At 40.5% G+C, this 19,478-nt stretch overlaps 2 protein-coding genes across 3 annotated transcripts in view; both read left to right on the forward strand.

The window, feature by feature from the left end:
* LOC131458869 (F-BAR and double SH3 domains protein 2-like) overlaps nt 1-4,510 on the forward strand; it is a 40,314-nt gene extending 35,804 nt beyond the window's left edge. The window contains exons 19-20 of the mRNA XM_058628184.1: nt 111-175; nt 1,656-4,510. Of these exons, the coding sequence (XP_058484167.1) occupies nt 111-175; nt 1,656-1,739 (149 nt within the window). The 3' untranslated portion in view covers nt 1,740-4,510. The remainder of the gene's footprint in view (nt 1-110; nt 176-1,655) is intronic.
* A 648-nt stretch (nt 4,511-5,158) lies between these two features.
* rsf1b.1 (remodeling and spacing factor 1b, tandem duplicate 1) overlaps nt 5,159-19,478 on the forward strand; it is a 17,189-nt gene continuing 2,869 nt past the window's right edge. The window contains exons 1-16 of one of the 2 annotated variants that reach the window (XM_058628181.1): nt 5,159-5,348; nt 8,095-8,186; nt 9,023-9,115; nt 9,306-9,511; nt 9,630-9,775; nt 10,601-14,004; nt 14,637-14,915; nt 15,253-15,357; nt 15,451-15,530; nt 15,668-15,722; nt 15,829-15,941; nt 16,460-16,527; nt 17,146-17,362; nt 17,450-17,649; nt 18,319-18,492; nt 19,343-19,478. The exon at nt 19,343-19,478 is cut by the window's right edge and continues 2,869 nt beyond it. In XM_058628181.1, coding sequence (XP_058484164.1) covers nt 5,195-5,348; nt 8,095-8,186; nt 9,023-9,115; nt 9,306-9,511; nt 9,630-9,775; nt 10,601-14,004; nt 14,637-14,915; nt 15,253-15,357; nt 15,451-15,530; nt 15,668-15,722; nt 15,829-15,941; nt 16,460-16,527; nt 17,146-17,362; nt 17,450-17,649; nt 18,319-18,492; nt 19,343-19,478 — 5,522 coding nt within the window. In that variant the 5' untranslated portion in view covers nt 5,159-5,194. The remainder of the gene's footprint in view (nt 5,349-8,094; nt 8,187-9,022; nt 9,116-9,305; nt 9,512-9,629; nt 9,776-10,600; nt 14,005-14,636; nt 14,916-15,252; nt 15,358-15,450; nt 15,531-15,667; nt 15,723-15,828; nt 15,942-16,459; nt 16,528-17,145; nt 17,363-17,449; nt 17,650-18,318; nt 18,493-19,342) is intronic. The other variant, XM_058628182.1, reaches the window with a different exon arrangement.

Consider the following 19,478-nt stretch of genomic DNA (forward strand, 5'->3'; position numbering starts at 1 on the left):
AAGAGCCGCTGTCGTTATCAGTCTGTAATTAAGGCATGGGGAGTCATGGAGGGAATGAGATGTGGAATGTAATGACTGTGACTGAGGGTTTAAATCTTTGTCGTCTCCAGGTCCATCACAGGGTTCACCACAACCTCCTAAATACCCAGAGAGCACAGCAGGCTCCATCCGACCGGTGAGTAAAATTTACTCTGTCACCTTTATTTACGTTTACAGCCTTTTGCACATCAATGGCTACGTGAAGAAAAAGCACAAAATCATGAAGAATTCTCTATTAATTTCAAAATATACCACATTATTTAACATGAATAAGCAAACAAATCAGAATCAGATATATTGCCAGGTTAATCTCCACTATTTTATAATAATTGTAATGTTATGTGAAAGTATTATAAGCAAAACGTTTTTGTTTTGAAAAATAGAAAGGCTGCAATAATACAGCACAGACATAAATAAATGCAGAATAAAACTTGTAGTGTGCAAATGCCTTTAGACAAAAAGTTTCCACACAATATTCCTAAATCTCTGGACATTGTCGTCTTTTTTTATGACCAAAACACCATCAATAATTGAGAAATCACATCACATTTGAGCTTTTGAAATACGAATAAAACCCACAGAGAAGTCCCGTTGTTTGATTAAGACTGCGGCGATACGATGGTTTTAATCTAAGCAGTGAATCCAGATGTGAGGGATACATTTACAGTGAAGTCTGGGAAAATGAGTCATGGTAAACATGAGGAAATCCAGTGCAGTCCAGGTTTTTAACAACACCACCGGAGTCTGAGATCATCAGGTTGAGGAGGATCCATCGAAAACATCTGCTCAACATTTCCTGACCGTTTATCAAATACATGGTTCAGAAACAGTCCACTGCTTTGTTTTTACTTTCCTGGTGTAGAAGAAGTTCAATCTCATTGTAATACTCCGTGCATTTCAGTTGTAAAGTCATTTTCCTACAGAGAAAGTTGTTTTTTTTCCAACAAGGCACATTGAAAACTTGTGTAACAACCACTAATTGTATATTCTGAGTAGAAACATTAAACTAATAACATTTAAATCAATGTGTTAACCCTTAGAACACATTACTATGTTAAAACGTAGAGACAGAGGCTACAAGAATGACTAATTTAGAGTCTTATATCTTTTTCTTCTGATTTCATTTTATTTTCACCAACTATATAAACACACCTGGGCAAAAAGTACAAAAAAAAATGTTGAAATCGGATTGAATTTGTGAAAATTGGAAATATACGTCACAGTTCAAAGTTCACTTAAACAGAAGTAAAACAAAAACAGTCTAATTGTGACTTCTGCACAATTATTGCTACTCCCATTTGTTCAAAAAAGTCTGCAATATATAATTAATGAAGATATGACCTATAAACACACACGCCCCCAGGATGTCCATATAAGGAGGTGTAGATCACATGCGTGTGTATATATAGCAGAACTCTGCCTTAATGAGGATTGTGTTAATCAGCAGATTTTCCTCTTTCTCATCCATCTGTACTCCATACATTACACCTGCATGTGACTGAAGTTTCTAACTGTAGGACAAACGTGTAACACGTAAACCCACGCCGATGAAAACAGAACACGAGACATTTTCAGCTGTAAGCGAACCTGACCTGTGAATTCATGGATGTGTCCAGGTCCGCGCTGCTCCTCCGCCCCCGAAGCAGCATCCTCGTGGGCAGGTAAAGCGGAGAGAGGAGGTGGAGATCACGCTGGTGTGACCACGTCACCCTGGTGGTGGCAGCAGCAGCAGCAGCAGCAGCAGCAGCAGCGGTGGCAGCGACTTCTCCTCAAACCAGTTGGTATTTGGCGCCTCTGCGCTTTTAAACACACTCCCAAAGGAAACTTAAAAGAGGAAACTTAAACCCCCCTGAAGACACGTCCACTCTGTCCTCAGAGGGTCAGTGAGCTGTGGAGGACGACTGTGTCTTTATCCTCCTCTCAGTGTTTCTCATGTCTCAGACTCCCTTTCCCAACATTTGTCTCATATTTGAAAATAGACAGAAAACGATGAGGGTTTTCTCCAGGTTCTCTGGTGTCCTCCCACAGTCAGTCCAAAAACATGCAGATTTGTCTCTACGTGTGTCCCTGTGATGGACTGATGGACCTGTCTGGGGTGTGACCCAGCCTTTTCACCCCAATGTCAGCTGGAATTGGCACCAGCGCCTCCTCATGTGGAGGATAAAGCGGGAGAAGATGAGTGAGTGAGTGAGTGAGAGTGAAAATTCTGAAAAAATATGCAGCTCATTTTCCTGCGATGCAGACGTGAATCGATGAACAACTGATTTATTGCATTGAGACTTTAAAACACGTAATTACTTGTTTTTAATCACGTCAGTTTCAAATCGGTATGTTTTCTGGCAAAAGCGTCAGAGGAGAAGATTGATGCCAGTTTCATTTCTGTTTTTAAACACAAACCTTTGAACAAATAGACTGTGGTGAAATGTTCCACACAGTTTATTTACTCAACCGTCAAGACATAAACACCTTCTTTTTCCTGCAATGTTAAAGAAAAAAGGGGAATATTTAATTAATTGATCAACAATACGAAAGAAAACCACGCTTCAGTAACCTTTAATACATGGAATTCATGAATTCCAATACAAGCAGTCTGTGTTTTTTCTGTTTTTTAAAGGTTTTCTTTGCAGTGCAGTTAGCTTTTGCTGGAGTTACAGTAACTGTATGCAAAGTAGTTGTAGTGGAACGACCAATAGGGGGCGCCCTCTCTTTCTTTGAAGACTGTAAACACACCAAGTGCCCTGTTCCCACCGACTGAACCTTTAATACATGTACTAATGAATTTCAGTACAAACAGACTAAAGGTTCCCCCTGTTTCCAGTCTGTATGCTAAAATAAGCTAAGCTAATTCCCTCTTGCCTTCACTTTTAATATGTTTACCACACAAACACAAAAGGCATCAATCTTCTAATTCTGTGCACGAAAGGAAATCATTTATTTAAAAAAAAAAAAGAAATGCTTGCATTTGAATTTGCATATTATTGATAATAATCTCTATAATAGAGATTAGCGAACTGAAAGCATAGCAAACGTATAGTTGAGCCCAGTAATCCACGACTTGCGTGGTTTCCGTAAACCTGGCGTTGGCGTGCCCACAGTTTTCCACAGTTTTGTCCACAATCCTCGTACTTCTATGCAACAGAGTTTAGAGTTATTTGGCAGGATGTCGCATTTTTGTCGTGAACATGCAGCTTCAACGCAAAAAACCAAAAGTCCCGCCGTCTCCACTCCACTCGATTAAAAACGCCAGCGCCGGGCGAGGCTGGTCCTCGCCAAGAAAAACACACACAGCGCAACTGCACCGCGCAGTTACGTATTACGTAAACAAGGGAAAAGTGGCAATTTTACTTACGTGATAGTTTGAATCTCCTAGGAAAAAAAAAATTTAAAGTTTAAATCCTTTGCATTTATAATGGTTCTTTTTTTTTTTCTTCTTCTCCTAGTCGTCGTTTTCTTTGCACCAAAAGTTAAGGAATTCTTGAACATTTAAGGGAGAGACGTAGTGCGTACATACATAGTCTAACTTTTCTTTTTTCCTCTTGTGTTGTAAAATAAAAAGATCTAGAAAATTGTTATTATGACTCTTATGTTGCCAGTAAGGTTTGACTGGTTTGTTGAGGAGTGGGTTGCCGTTGGCGACGGTTAACACTGAGATTTATGTGCAGTTTAAACGCGCCTTCTTCATTTTTTTTTAACGGAGGAAACCATCCTGAGCTGCTAGCTAGTCCAGATTAAGAGAAAATAAGAATCCATAGTGAAGCACTTTTTTGACGTCTTCTTATTCCTTTTCAGTATTGTGGATGCTACGTTTGTTTTGTTCAACATTTCTTGTTTGACGTTTTTTGTTTACCAGCTATATTGGTATAAATATTTTCCTTTTATCGGCTCTTGCGTTATTTAGCCTTAAATAAATAGCCATTGTAGTGTCTTTTGATTTTCTTTTTTTTTTTTTTTTTTAATATTAATAGTTTACAGAGAGCTTGGAGATGGATATCTGTACAAATAATAGCACAGCTTTTTTGTTTTTGTTTGTTTTTTCTGTTTTTTAAATTTAGAATTAGATTAAAAAAAATAATAATAATAAAAAAAACAACCTTTTAAAGCCGTAGTCGGATTCGATCAGAGGAAAAGAGATATCTGTCGGCCATGTCGCTGTGTTCTCGTTGATCTCCTTGAGATCTGAATGACATCAAACTTATTTTTGAAGTTTGCATTTACCCTGTTGTATTAACAAAAAAACTATATTACAAAACAGATCTCTTTTTTTCCCCAACAGAGACGTTTATTTTTTTTTGTTTTTGTTAACTTGCTACTGGTCCTGATTCCACGTTAAGTCTGAATCTGAAATTCAGTTCCCTCGTTTTACAGTGTCAGCTGTTGAGTTTCATATTTACACACCAGTGTATGTTCAATTGTATTTATTGTGTACAAATAAATGTGAAATAAAGATAGATAACATGACAGAAACAAGACTGTGTTTTTATTATTTCAACTGTGTGTAATCTTGTAATGCAGTTAGTTAGTCAGTCGTGTTTCGTAAACCTCAAAATGATTTCTTTGTTATTTGGAGCAAATAAACCACATTAAAGAAGCTGAGAAATCGGATAACTTGTTTTAATTATATTTAAAAAAAAAACAAAAAAAAAACACTTCACAGTTGTTGACAATTGATTATTAATTGTTGCAGCTCCAAACATGCCCTCAACATTCATGCTAATTGTGAAATAAAAGTTGGAGGATCCTGAATGTTTGTGTTAAAATGTGGGTAATTTTTGTTGATAATTAAACATATTTTAAAAAATATATGTGTAGTTCACCAGAAAATGCAGTTGGTATTTGGATGAGCTGTGACCCACGTCAGTTGCCTAAAACAAACTCAAAGTGATGGAGTAAGATACAGACAGAAAAAAATAATAAGTTAAGGTTTTTAGAATCACAATCCTCTTAAATATTGATCTAAAATAAAGATTAAGACCTGGAAAAATAAAAATCATACAGCTAGATTTTAAACATATAAAGAATCGTTTAATTTTTGCTAAATGTTAATAATTTGGGGGAGTATTCCAAAATGTTCATCCTTTCTTGTCCGATGTTTTATTTTGTCATACCGGAAGCAGTCGTGTTGATTCCGGCAAGCTTGACAACTGGTGTGGAAAAGATGGCTGCTTCGGCGGCAACGGCGAGTTCTTCCCCCGGTTTGTGTCCGAATTACGCCGTTATTTGCTCCTTCCTCGAGCGATACGGACCGCTACTGGACCTACCGGAGCTCAGCTTCCCCCAGCTGGAGAGATATCTGCAGGACACGTCCTCAGGTAGGAGACAAAAATCCTCCCGCCGCGTTAATGATCACAGCATCGTGCTAACAGGGGGACGCTAGCTAGCCGAGTGTTATTGTGTGCTTTTCTGTGCTTCTTCTCCACTTAAATGTGACTTGACTGCGTCTCAGAGCTGCTCTTCTGCCTGGAAACACAGTCTGTGTGTTTTGTAACGGTTTTCCGAGCGTGGAGACGAAGCAACAGTCGAGGTTTTCTCTCACTTTGAAGCTTTTGAATCGGGGCTTAATTTTTTCCCCAAAGCTGCTGCCTTTATTTGTGAACGCTACTCGCAACACAACACAGGACGCAAATAATGTGCGCCCCGAAAACAGTGTCCGCGAGGCAACAAAGGTGGCGATAAATCACGCAACTCGTCGTGGGTTGTGATCGTGAATCGATAAATGTGTCGTTGTGCGTGGCGGGCGCGAAACTGTGCACTTTATTTACACTTAAAATATTTTTGTGATGTAGTGGTTTGCTGAGCTCCCGTGAAGCCGCCGGCAACAAGGATGGTATCCCTTCAAAGCTTTTCAAAATAAAACATCTTAACGCTCCTAACACCATAAATTTGGTGAAATAATGTATTTGATTAGCGTTCTTCGTTAACAAAGTTTGTGTGATTATATATCACATACACGTGTTTAAGAAAAAAATACATTAGAGTCATTCATAAGCTACACATTTGGCGTCTTGTAGATTTATGTCAAACCGAAGTAGATCGACTTCCGTTTGAGCTGCTAATTGTGATGGACTTGACTAATTTATGAAATCAGATGCTTTGCTCCACGCATGCGTCAAGTGTAAAATCCGTCACCTCACATTTGACGTCTGATCCCTTTAAATCAACTGTCTGAGAGATGAAGCAGCTTCATTCAGTCGCTGTTGTCCATACCTGACAAATCCAGTATGTGGTGTGGTTCAGTAACACTGTTTTTACTGTTTTAATGTCTCTCCTATTTCTATTTTATAAATAAAATGACATTTCATATAGTAGGGCTGGGGGTATCACAGGGTACCTCATGATACTATTCACGATACATGGCCCACAATACCAGTAATATCACGATACGACGATTCTGTGATGATCAATGTATTGCAAGATAATCATATAGTGATACTTCACAATATCTTTCTAACTCAAAAGATAACAAAACGACTGTGAAAAGTTAAAAGTGCAGGATTTCTTTATTTAAGTGCCATAATTTGTGAATTTTGACCCACCCCTATTATATTTTGAGTTCTGCTGTAGGACGATGAATAGGTTAAGCAAGGTGATTGAAGTGTTTTCAATAAATCTGAAACAATGTTTACAATATTGTGATTATCTTTGACAGAAATTGCTATTGTGATGAGATTCCCAATTGGTACTTCATATCATGTTGCATCTAAACTGTAATGTTAATGTAAAATGCATCAAAATCTTAAAGCATTGACTGCAGAATTTCTTCATAACACTGTTCAGACACTCATTCCAAATTGCTGTGATTCAATTCAGTTATTGCACTTGATTATATTGCAATGTTCATTATATTGCGATTAATTGGGCAGCTCCATGAATAATGTATTTTTTAGGTGGACCTGATCGGATGTCTTAGATGCAAAATAAAAGCTGCAAACATAGGTGTTTTGAGTGCGTTTTAGTTTTGCTTTGTTTTAACAAAGTAAATTGGGTTTTGTGATTTTTGTTTGTTTTGTTTGTAATTTTGCACGTTCTCTGTAAGTGTACAGATGAGAACAGTATCAAGAGAAAGTCTCACCTGTTTACGATTAGATTTGTCAAAACAAATAGTTAAAAGCATATTTTTACATTTATCGCAATATTATTGTGAATTGCAATTATTTTGGTCAAGATAATCGTTGCAGGAAATGTTCATATTGTCCCATTCCTAATCCTGTATTGGCCACTTCATTAATCTAATCCAGATTTGACGAGTCTGTATAGTGCACTTGTTTTGTCATTGGACCTGGTCTAATGTGGTCTAGATGGAAACGGCAGCATCACAACAATAGTTTTGTGCTTTTTGTTCCTTGTGATGCTTGAGCTTTTTCTCTATGAATGGGATCCACGTTTAATGAGTCAATTTTCTTTTCTTAATGGCCAAAAAAAGATTAGATTTGACTTTTATGATCCCACACTGGGGAAATTCACTTGCAACACCTCCTTCTTTCATTGTTTGAATATAAAAGTGGATTTAATCAGTATTTAGACTTGTGAATTTGTCATCATTTAACAATAATAAATAGGGGTAAAATGGAGAATTTCTAACCTGATCCTTTAACTTACCTGTCAACATACCTCTACCATCTTTTGCTTCAGTTAGTAGTTTGGCTTTTCAGTGAAAGAGAATAAATATATAAAAATAATAGTGGTCTCTTTTGGTTTATATTATGTATATATCGTGTGTTCCAATTGATGTTATGTAATGGCTTGCCAGAAATACACTTGTATATATCCCCCCCCCACTTTTCATCTGGAACTTGGTCGACTTAGAGTTGACGACTCTCACTGTTCCAACTCCTGACGTAAATGGAACTCATCAGTATTGTTTTGTGAATTCGTCTCAGCTGGCTGTTTAAAATATAGGATAAACATGAGATTACGATTTAATTATCAAAGAAATAAACACAGCTTTGGATTCAATAATGATATTTGTGTTTCCAGAAAAATGCTTGACGTATGCCTGAAGTTCTGTACGAGTCTTTGTTGTTTTTTAGACACTTAACATCTTTTGTCTTTCCTCAGTGCCAAAGCTGCTCGTCGATCTTCACGTCAAGCTGCTGAGGAAGATCGGCAAGTCTGTGTCAGCAGACAGATGGGAGAAATATCTAGTCAGGGTGAGAGGCTAAATGATTATGACACAAATGTCACTGAGCACTTGAGGATTTAGACCAAACCAAAACAAGGAGGGCCACAGAGCTGAGTGTAACTACAGAGATATGAGTTGATTTTATGAAAAATAGTGATTTAGTGCTGCTATTAGTCAAACGAAACATCACTCAGACCATGATGGGACTCTGTTAACACACACTTTAATTTGTAGAGCACCTTTCACGCAAGAAATGCACCTCAAAGTGCTTTACATCACAATAAAAAAACATTGAAACGGCACAATAAAAGATAACGAAGCCCCAGAAATTTGAATAAGTAAAATGAAATACGAAATCAATGAACTAGAATGTGATATTAAAGGAAAACGTGCAATATATAAAACAACATTAAAACAAAGAAATGCTCAGATAAAGAGGAAAGTTTTAAGCTTTCTTTTGAAAATATCCAGCGAGTTGGCTTCCTGTATAATTATGGGTACTTTGTTCCATATTTTGGGGGGCGTGACACCCTGCCAGCAATCACAGTTTAGCTGAAATTATTACTAAATTAATCATCAACTGTTTTTATAATCAGTTAATCTGCTTGATTTTCTGCTTGAAGTTCTCTGATGTTTCAGCTTCTTCAATGTGGATATATTCTGGTTACTTTGCTCTATATTTGTTTGGGAACAAACAAGATGTTGCGAACATCATCATACAAGGATCGATCATTTAATGTACGATTTATTGAGGAAACTGTGAGAAAAGTCATCTGTGGTTAGGATGTGTTAACAGAGGTGTTGAGTTTGGGTTTATTCATGTTGACAAAGCAGAATGAAATAACCTTTTCCTCAAATAAATAGGTGTGCCAGGACTTCAACACAACATGGGCCTGGGAGCTGGAAGAAAAGGGATACATGGCCTTGACGATGGAGAGCAAGGCGGGGATACTTAAAGTAAGCATTGTGTTGTTTTGTTTTGACAGTGACAGTCTGGTTTGTTCTCTCACTACCAGGACTGTAACTTAAAAAAACAAAACATTTTAGTAGAATGTAGAAATGTAGAATGTAGAAAACAAACATGAATCAGTCGTTGATGCAATTTTGCTCCTCTACAGTAATCAGTGCAACTGTTTCTCCTCTGCAGTATTTATGCGAGTGTCAGTTTGACGATAACATGAAGTTCAAAACTGCCATCAATGAGGAAGATCCCGACAAAATGCGCCTGCAGCCGATCGGCCGGGACAAAGACGGACAGATGTACTGGTTTCAGCTGGACCAAGACAACAACGTCCGCGTGTACATCGAGGAGCAGGACGACCTGGACGGCTCATCGTGGAAGTGCATCGTCAGGTAAAACAGGCAATACTGGTTTCTGTTGGTGGGGGAATTGCTGCAGGCAGCGTTATATTAAATATAAATGCTAATGTTTTGATGTTTACTCACCCAAAGCCTCTTTCTCTCTCTGCAGAGACCGAAACGGCCTGGCTGAGGTCGTCGCTCTGCTGAAGACTCAGATCGACCCTGAGCTGCTGAAAAAGGACGAGCTGCTGAAAAAGGATGAGCTTAAAAAGGAAACTAATCCCGACAGTGAGGATGACGAGGAGAAAACAGAAGGTGGGGGGGGGGAAATGCTTTTTTTAATTGTTTGTTTACAGTTTTCACTTTTCTTTTTTGTGCTTTACCAATGAAAATTAAATCTGCCCCAACCATTTTACATTTTATATCACTTATAAAGACCCACCTCTTCTCCTTGGCCTTTAGTTCAGGATAAGAAAAGTCAACCTAAACACTTCTACCTAGATTTTTGCCATTTTATTATTTTACTGTTTTACTTTAATGTTTTATACCTTGTTGCTGTTCCTTTATCTCTGTAAAGCACTTTGGGCAACCTCGGTCAACTAAAGGTTTAGGGATTCATAGGAACTGAATTTAAAAGCAATCGGTTAATCTTGTTTATTGTTTTCTGGATTTATGGATTAGTTTGAGAAAAAAAATGTCAGAAAATGTTTCTCGTTTTTTTGTTCCACAAACCAAAATTATCCAGTTTTAATGATTTCTTTGTTATGTGAAGCAACTAACTCGAAAATATTCACTTTTAACAAGCTGAAAAATCAGAGAACTTGTGTGAATGATTAAAAAAAACACTAAACCATGCTTAATATGACGCAATGGATCAAGAAATATGCCTTAGTCTTTATGACTGCCAAATTTTTATGACATTAACACAATTTGGAACTGTCTAGGGAAACGAAACAGCCATTTTATTTTATATTGCAATTGAAAATAAGAGGGAATGTAAGGAGCTAATGGTCTGAAACAGTGCACTGGGTGTTTTTGATACTGTATTTAATTGTAATGTAACCTAGCTTGTAAAAATGTTCTTCCATGTTAGTTTTCAGTGCTAAATTAATCTTCTTTTTTTTCATGTTTATGCTACAGATGAAGTTAAAAAGACTGACAACACATCAGATGCAGAACAAGACCCTAACAAGGCTTCCTGCCCGGTGTCACCAAAGACCGAGAACAACGAGAAAGTACCACAGAAAGAAAGCGTGAAAACGGAAAGCTCCGAGGTCAAATCGTCGATGAACGGCGTCATCGAAAGCAAAGGCGAAGTCGAGCTCTGCTCGGGAAACATTGATACAAAAGCTCAGAACATCAAAGAAGAGCCGATGGACGTCTCGGAAACCAAAACAAGCACAGAAACGAGCGGACTCCCCCCTGAAACCACAACAAGTTTGTCAGTAAAGGCAGAAAAGGGAGAGGAGGGGAAGAGGAACAGCGCTGAGGAGATTCAGCAGGCTCTGAAGAACGACCAGCAGGCCAAAATCCCCTTGAAGAAAAGAGGAATGAAGTTTAGTGAAGACTTTGAAAAAAACAGTGGTAGTACGGTGCAAAATCTGTCCGTGTCTCAGGTCAAGGAAGCTCCTAAAGCTGCCGCGACTCCCGAGCAGGCGAAGAAAGTAAACGATCATATTAATGGTGAAATTGAGCCAGTGTCGGAGAACGATCTGCAGAGTCATTTGAGCGAGTCGCTGAAAGACGCCGACAAAGCGCAAACGACCGGAGCAGCCGCAGTGAAATCCACAGAGGTGAGAGAAAATGACTCGGCGTCTTTAGACAAGCAGTGTGAAAAAGATGAACCCGACAAAGCTCATTCTGGAAAGATCACAGAAGAGGTCACGGTACGCCAAGGAAACATTGAAAATCCAGTCGTGAAGGCAGAAAAGGAAAACACAGCAGAGACAGAAAAGAAAGAAGCACACGAGTCTCCGCCTCCCCTGAAAGCAGAATCACCACCTGCACCTAAGGACCTCAATAAAGCACTGGAGAGGTCTTCTAATCAGGAACAGTCAGAAAAAGCAAAAGAGAGCTCGTCTGATACACAGGAGTCTTCTAACGAAAAGACAACCACATCAAAGGAAACTGATAAAACTTTAAAAACCCATGAGTCAGAGAAGCTAATTTTAAATCATGAAGTCACATCCAAAGAGGCAGAATCAAAAGATTCTGAGGAAAAACCAGCCTCTGCAGACAGGGACACATCAGAGACGAGTCCAGCTGAGGAGACCAAGACATTAAAGAGGACGGGAAACGACTCGGACGTGAAGCAAACAGTAGTTTGCGATAATGATGCTAAAGAAAAGGCAACATCTGAAGTTAATGAAGCAAAATCAGATGATTCAGCAGCAAAAGAGACGCCGGCGGTCATTAAAGCAACAGAGACACAGTCTGCTGGCGGCGAGCTATCAAAGAAACCTGATGACTCTGAAAACACAGAATCACAGTCCATCATTAAAAAGACAGAAATGGTAAAAGACGGTGACGGTACAAAGGCTCAAGAAATCACACAAAGTTCTTCTGACAGTAAAAAGGCAGACAAACCAACAGACGACAAGAAATCAGAGGAAACCTCCAACTTTACACAGAGAGCGGCGACTCCTGTTGTCAAAGCAGTAGATATATCTGAATCCTGTAAACCAACAGAGAAGAGCGACGACATAAAAGACATGGAGGTGACTCCGGAAAAAGCTGGTGAGGCCTTGGGAAAGCCTGAGAGGATGGAGACATCGGAGAAGACGTCAGAGAAGATGGCGACGTCGGAGAAGACATCAGAGAAGATGGCGACTTCGGAGAAAAGGATGGAGACGTCGGAGAAGACATCAGAGAAGATGGCGATGTCGGAGAAGACATCAGAGAAGATGGCGACGTCGGAGAAGACATCAGAGAAGAAGATGGAGACGTCGGAAAAGACATCAGAGAAGATGGAGACGTCGGAGAAGACATCAGAGAAGATGGCGATGTCGGAGAAGACGTCAGAGATGAAGATGGAGACGCCAGAAAAGACATCAGAGAAGATGGAGACGTCGGAGAAGACATCAGAGAAGATGGAGACATCAGAGAAGACGTCAGAGATGATGGAGACGCCAGATAAGACATCAGAGAAGATGGCGACGTCGGAGAAGACATCAGAGAAGAAGATGGAGACGTCGGAGAAGATGGCGATGTCGGAGAAGACATCAGAGAAGAAGATGGAGACGTCGGAGAAGACATCAGAGAAGATGGCGATGTCAGAGAAGAAGAAGAAGGAGACATCGGAGAAGACATCAGAGAAGATGGAGACATCAGAGAAGACGTCAGACAAGATGGAGACGCCAGATAAGACGTCAGAGAAAATGGAGACGTCAGAGGAGACGTCGCAGAAAACGGAGGCGTCACAGAAGACTGGGACGTCACAGAAGACGGAGGCATCACAGAAGACTGGGACGTCACAGAAGACGGAGGCGTCACAGAAGACTGGGACGTCACAGAAGACTGGGATGTCAGAGAAGACGGAGGCACCTGAGAAGATGGAAAAGTCTGAAGATATGAAGAAAACCATCAACTGTGAAGACAGTACGATGCATAATGTTGCCAAGATCTGCGACTCCACGTCTGTGCCCATGGAAGTTGACGTGGAGGTCGTTAAACAGGACCTGACAAAGCCACAGAAGGACGCCGAGACTGAGGAAAAGACCTCTGAGGAGAAAGATAAACCTTCCAGTCCAGCTGAGAAGGCCGAAGTCTCGGAAGAAACTCACAAAAAAGCCAAGAAAGAAGAAAAGAAATCTGACGAAACGCCAAAACAAATCGTGACAGATCAGCCAACATCGGAAAGTAAAATGGATTCCGACAAGGGAAGCGAAAAAGAGGCAGAAGGTGAGAAACAACCTTGTCAAGACAAAGGAAACAAAGAGGATTCTACAAAAGATACATTCTCAAAAACTGAAGAAGCAAAGGCGGAGAAACGGAGTAAACAATCAACAAAAGCGGAAAAATCCAGTGAAGAAAAGGCTAGTAAAGACGCTGACGCCAAATCCTCAACTGAACCTGAAAAACACAGCAAAGAACTGACAACTGATAAACGCACCGATGAGGAGAGTAAAAGCAAGAGCGAGGAAGACGAGTCGGCTTCAAAGAAAGAGGAGGCAAACGGCGATGAAACTCCAGCCCACGTCCGGAAGGCGGGAGGTCGTCGAAGAATCAGACCGTTTGTTCACCGCAGGAAAGCCGTACTCCAGAGAGTAGAGAGACAAGGCGACTCGGAGTCCGACACCAACACGGGCATGTCGCTGCGACGATCGCCGAGGATCTCCAGACCCACCACGAAGGCAGTAGAGATCAACAACAGGAAGGTAGAGAAATCACAACCTGCCGAGAAAGAAGAAGAAGAGCAGGATGACGAAAAGGTGGAGAAAGAAAAAGAGGAGGAGGAGGAGGAGGAGGAAGAAGAGGTGGTGAAGACAGTTCAAAGGAAACCAAGGGAGAAAAAGGTCGATCAGGAGGGTCAGCCCAAACCTAAGGTACGACTTCACTTTACATCACTTTAGAAAACATTCCATGAAATTAAATGACCATTCTGTACTTACCCATTTTAAAATTCAATGCTTTTTTGCAACTTGTTATTTACCTCAGTCCTAAAACTGTCATTTATGTTTGAATGCCATTTTATTAGGTACATCTTGCTTCAACTTTTGAATGTTGTTGATTTGTGATCTATGTTATTGACATCTATGTTATGCATTACTATTATTCTTTTACTCACTTTTACTTAAATGAGAGACAAGAACACTAAAACCTCATTATTCAACACCACATTATTAACAATGTTTCGAGCTATATTGCTCAATAATAGGTGCATGTGTGTATTTTAATCATTGATTAACCTGTCAATTATTACCTTGAATAATCGATTCGTTGTTCGATCCAAAAAATATCCAAAAAATTAGCACCCTGTGAATCTGTTTGTATTTGTGTTTCCATACGCTGTAAGTCATAAAAGCTGCAAAGCTCTAATGTCAGACATGGAACTCGGCACCTGAATGCACCACAAATCAGTCAAAATATACCAAATTCTAATGAAAACCACATGAAATGTTCCATATTTTTAAAAACATTGGCTACATTTCCGATTTCTGCTCTGTAATCATTGAAGGGGAGGAAGAGACGGAGGGCTCGATGGTCCAACACTCGAACGCGCCGCAAAAAGAAAACCTCTGAAGATGAAGATGACAACAGTGACAGGGAGTCCAGCGAGGAGGAGGAGAGCGACGAGGACGACAGCGACGAGGACTACAAGGTGGAGCGGGGCCGGAAGAGGCGGAACCGGAACCGGGAGAGACGGAGCTCGGACTCGTCGACGTCCTCGGACGACGACCTACCTCCGAACGACGACCCCTGCAAACACTGCGGTCTTCCAAATCACCCCGAGCTGGTGAGTTTCACTCAACATCTCACCAGTTTCACATTTTTGCTCCGTCACGCTGAATTATTTAGTTGGAAGATTTCAGAATGAAAATGCACAGTGGTTTAGAGGAAGGAGGAAATGGAAAGCAGGAGCTAAGAAAGCATGAAGCATGAAGCATTACCACATCAAAACAAACAATTCTATATATATATGCGTGTGTACAGACATCAAGTATAGTAAAGGGTTTAATCTATAGCACGTTTAAAAATGGCTTAACGAGCACAATGCTGTACAGACAAAACGATCCACACAAACTGTAAATAAAGATGTAGATTAAAATACAGTCCTGTATTGTGTCGTGTAGATCCTGCTGTGTGACTCGTGTGACAACGGTTACCACACAGCCTGTCTGCGTCCTCCTCTCATGATCATCCCAGACGGAGAATGGTTCTGTCCGCCCTGTCAACATGTACGTACGACGAAATAAGACGATACGAGACTTTTAAAATGAGAAAATTAACACATGTTTTAACCTTTTTATTGCCTTCGTTCTCCTCTGTAGAAGCAGCTCTGTGACAAACTGGACGAGCAGTTGCAAAACCTCGACGCGGCTTTGAAGAAGAAGGAACGAGCGGAGAGGAGGTGAGACGCCAGATGATGCTTGCGTTAAAGATGCCAAAAGTTCAAAGAAACCACAATATATTCACATTCAAGAAGCGATTATCTGAGTCTTCAGTGATTAATCTCTTAGTCTACCTCATGTGTGTTTTGTCTTGCAGGAAAGAGCGTCTTATTTATGTTGGAATAAGTCTGGAGAACATCATCACACCCTCGGTGAGTACAGACTGTGCTGCTGTAGAGTCTCCATGAGGAGACAGAAAAATATGAACCTAACCTGTCGTCGTTTGCGCCCAAACTGACCGACGTGCTCTCTGCACAGGTGGAGGTGGAGGAAGAGAAGCCAGAAATCATCATCAAAGAGAAGAAAGAAGCTAAGAGAAGTAAGAGCTGGGGTCGGAGGTCAACGAGAGCAAAGAAAAACATCAGCTACAGGTTTGTGCTCACATGGAGAAATATATAAGTGCTGTTTATTTGTCTGATTGAAAAATATGTCAATTATATAAAAATGTAGAAAAGAAATGAGTTAAAAAAAAAGCAGCAATGCTTGACCAAATAACTGCTGAAGCATTTGGGACAGAGTTGTACATAACTGCCTCCTCCTGTAGGGGGCGTCTGTATCCTCAGGGTTCCCACCCACATGATGATTTTTGTTTACAGAGACAGGGAGGGAGACACACACACAGATAAAATAAAATAAAGTTAGAATATGTGTGGATTTGGATTCATCATTTTCAACAGATCTTCTGTCGGTCTATTTTTGCTGGGAATCGCACACATCACACGTGATTAAAAACACAGTGTGATGTCACACACTGTGAACCAGGCCATATGTTTGGAGAGTCTGTGCAGGCTTCCTAAATCACAAATTATAATGAAAGTTTAGCTCTGAGTTTACCACGACAGTGTGATTCAGCCGCTCATCGACCGTGTTTCTCATGTCACTGTTGCAGATTTGATGAATTCGATGAGGCGATCGAGGAGGCCATAGAGGAGGACATCAAAGAAGCCGAGGGTGGAGGTAGGACTCTCCTACGCTGCGATCGTACATGCGTCAAATCTCATTTATTATGTTTAAATCACGTGACGCTCCACTCACACAAGCCATGTTTGCTTGAGGGATGTGAAGATGTAGAAGGAAAAAGGAAATAGAAATAGAAAATGTGCTTTGTTGTTGTACATGAGAACATGAAGATGAATGCTCCGAACATTTATTGTACTTGTTTTATTCTGTTAAAAGTATGAAAAATGACTAGAAGCAGTCTAGTACAGTCCACCTGGAAAACTGCAACGTGTCCTGACTACACTATCATTTTTGTTCATATTAATGAAAGGTTTATTTTTTTCACAATCGATTAATCTGTGGATTATTTTCTCGATTCGTTTGTTCCATAAAATGCCAGAAACTGATGATGTAGATGACATTTAATTACATTACATGTCATTTAGCAGACACTTTTATCCAAAGCGACTTAATGATTTCTTTGTTGTATGGAGCCAAAATCAGAGAGCTTGTTTTAATTAATTTTTGAATAACTTAATAATTAACAGTTGCAGCTCTTTTGTAAAGCAAAACTGAAGAAGATTCTTTAACTCTTCTCGTTCGAGATGTGTGAGATTGTTTAATAATTGTGTCCAGGAACAGGTCGAGGTAAAGACATGGCCAACATCACGGGTCACAGAGGAAAAGACATGGCCACCATCATTCAAGCAGAGGAGGAGGGCAAAGAGAACGGTTGCCCGCCGCAAGTCAGCGCTGGACAGCGCAAGAAAAAACGCAGGCGACTCAATGACCTGGACAGCGACAGTACGGTGGACGAGGAGGAGAGCGAGGAGGAGTTTCGTCTCAGCGAAAGGTAAAGAAACAAAAAAAAAAGCTCTGGTTTTGACTTTCTCTTTCACCTCGCGTTTCACCGTTTGTGTTTTTCCGTGTTCCGCTGCAGCTCAGAAGAAGAGTTTGTCGTATCCAACAACGAATCGGAGGTGGAGACGGAGGTCGAGTCCAACAACAGCGGCGGCAGGCGTCGCAAGTCCTCGTGGAAACGGCAGCCAACGCGGCGAAGCTCCCGAAAACGGCGGAGACCGAGAGGGTATTCAGACGACGAGGAGGAAGAGTCTGATGAGGAAGATGAGGATGAAATAGGTATTTAAGTTATATGTGTCACTAGTGTTGAAGTCAAGACCACCAAGTCGAGACCAAGACCACAGTGTATCGAGACCAAGACTTTGAGGGGTCGAGACCGAGACAAGACCAAGACTGAGGCAGTAAAAGTTGGACGTGGTCCCAGCCGTCTCCGTTAGCGTAGCTTTGCAGAATTTACATGTTGCGCTGTGTTTTCTTTCGGAGGTATTTATGCACAACAAGTCTTTGTGGTTCAGGTAACCACATTTTATTATAGATGAGTTAGCTGACATCTTCTCACGGCCTCTTCTCCTGTCACATGCACTTTTGTGGGGGCGTGTGAAAGGGGGCGGGAGGGCTGACAGCCATTAATGGTGACACAAATTTCAAATGATAAATGAGTCAAGTTATTGGTTGTACCCGAAGCAGCACGATTTACGCAAAATCACAGTAATGATATTAACAAGTTAATCCAAAAATGCACAGGCAATTTATTGATATCCCTACAGTTGTGGTCTTGATCGGTCTTGAAATAAAATCTCGAGTACGCTTTGTCCAAGACCGAGTAAAAATGCAGTCGATTACGAGACGAGATCTCGAGTACTATGACACTGTGTCACGCCACAGTGTTTCTCTTTACATTCCTCACCCGTTCTTCTTCTTCTTCTTCTTGTTTTCTTTTTCGTCCAGTGACAGAAGGCTCCAGCGAGTTCAGCGACAGTGACCTCGACATGAGTCGGCGGCGATCGCGGCGGAGTCACAAGCAGGCGGTGAACTACCATGAGACGTCGGATTCTGATGGCTCTCAAACCAAACGGGCCAAAGTAAAACCCAGACGTCGCCCGGACAGTTCAGAAAGCGAAGGTCAGTCAGAAACATGCAGACTTCTGACCTTAGTACAAAAAAGTTGAATTATTTTTATAACCATTAAAGCGAGTGCCTCTCTGTTTGGCACACTCTCGGTGGAAACGAGGAACAACTGATTTTAGCCACTTAACCAAAGACTCAACTCAAGTGTATGACACTTTAAGAAGACTTTCGCCACTTTTTCATGCAGTTCGTCAGCCTTTTCTGACCAGAAACGGAAGATTTTTCTGTCGCTTTTAAACCACTCACTCCCTGCACCAAAGTCCATAGAAAAGAAGCAATTTTACATCACAGCACCCAGGAGTTGTTGATCCACCGCTGTCTTTATTAATAAGTTCATATGTGTTATTTTTTTTACTTTGGTTTTTGAAATACTTTGTTTGAATTCACCTAAGTGAAACAAACTTACCAAACGAGTCCTTGCAGGCTAAACTCGCTGAATTTCTCTATGAACTTTAGTTTCTTGTTAGAAAATGCTGTTCAATGTTGTGATAAAGCAGCAAACATTTTCTCAAGTTAACGTAGAGTATAAGTTGGTAGGTAGACAGAATAGTCGGTTCTCTAACTTTTTACATGGGGACTGTCTTTGTTAAAATGACAATTCACAGTTTAACATGCAAATTTGATCATATTGTAACATTTCTGCCATTTCCTCAATAACTGATATTTTGAATAAGAAAAACCAGCCATTTCCAAGAGATGTGACAGGTTTGAGGAACGATTCCCACCTTTAATGCATGCTATTTAATTCACACTAAGTAAATTACAATTATTTGGGGACCCAAAATGAATCCCCTGTGACCCATGAGTAAATGTAATGATAACAAAACTGTTTTTCTTTTTCCAGCAAGTTTCTCCAGAGACTCCGAGGAGGAGCCGAGGGATCAGAGGGTGAAGAGGAGAGCCGACTCCTCGGAGGAAGACTCGCGGCAGCGCCACAGGCGCCTCGCACTGAAACGCAGGAGAGCGTCTGAAGACGACGA

Source organism: Solea solea, chromosome 4 (genome assembly GCF_958295425.1).
Source record: "Solea solea chromosome 4, fSolSol10.1, whole genome shotgun sequence".
In the NCBI taxonomy this organism is placed as follows: domain Eukaryota; kingdom Metazoa; phylum Chordata; class Actinopteri; order Pleuronectiformes; family Soleidae; genus Solea; species Solea solea.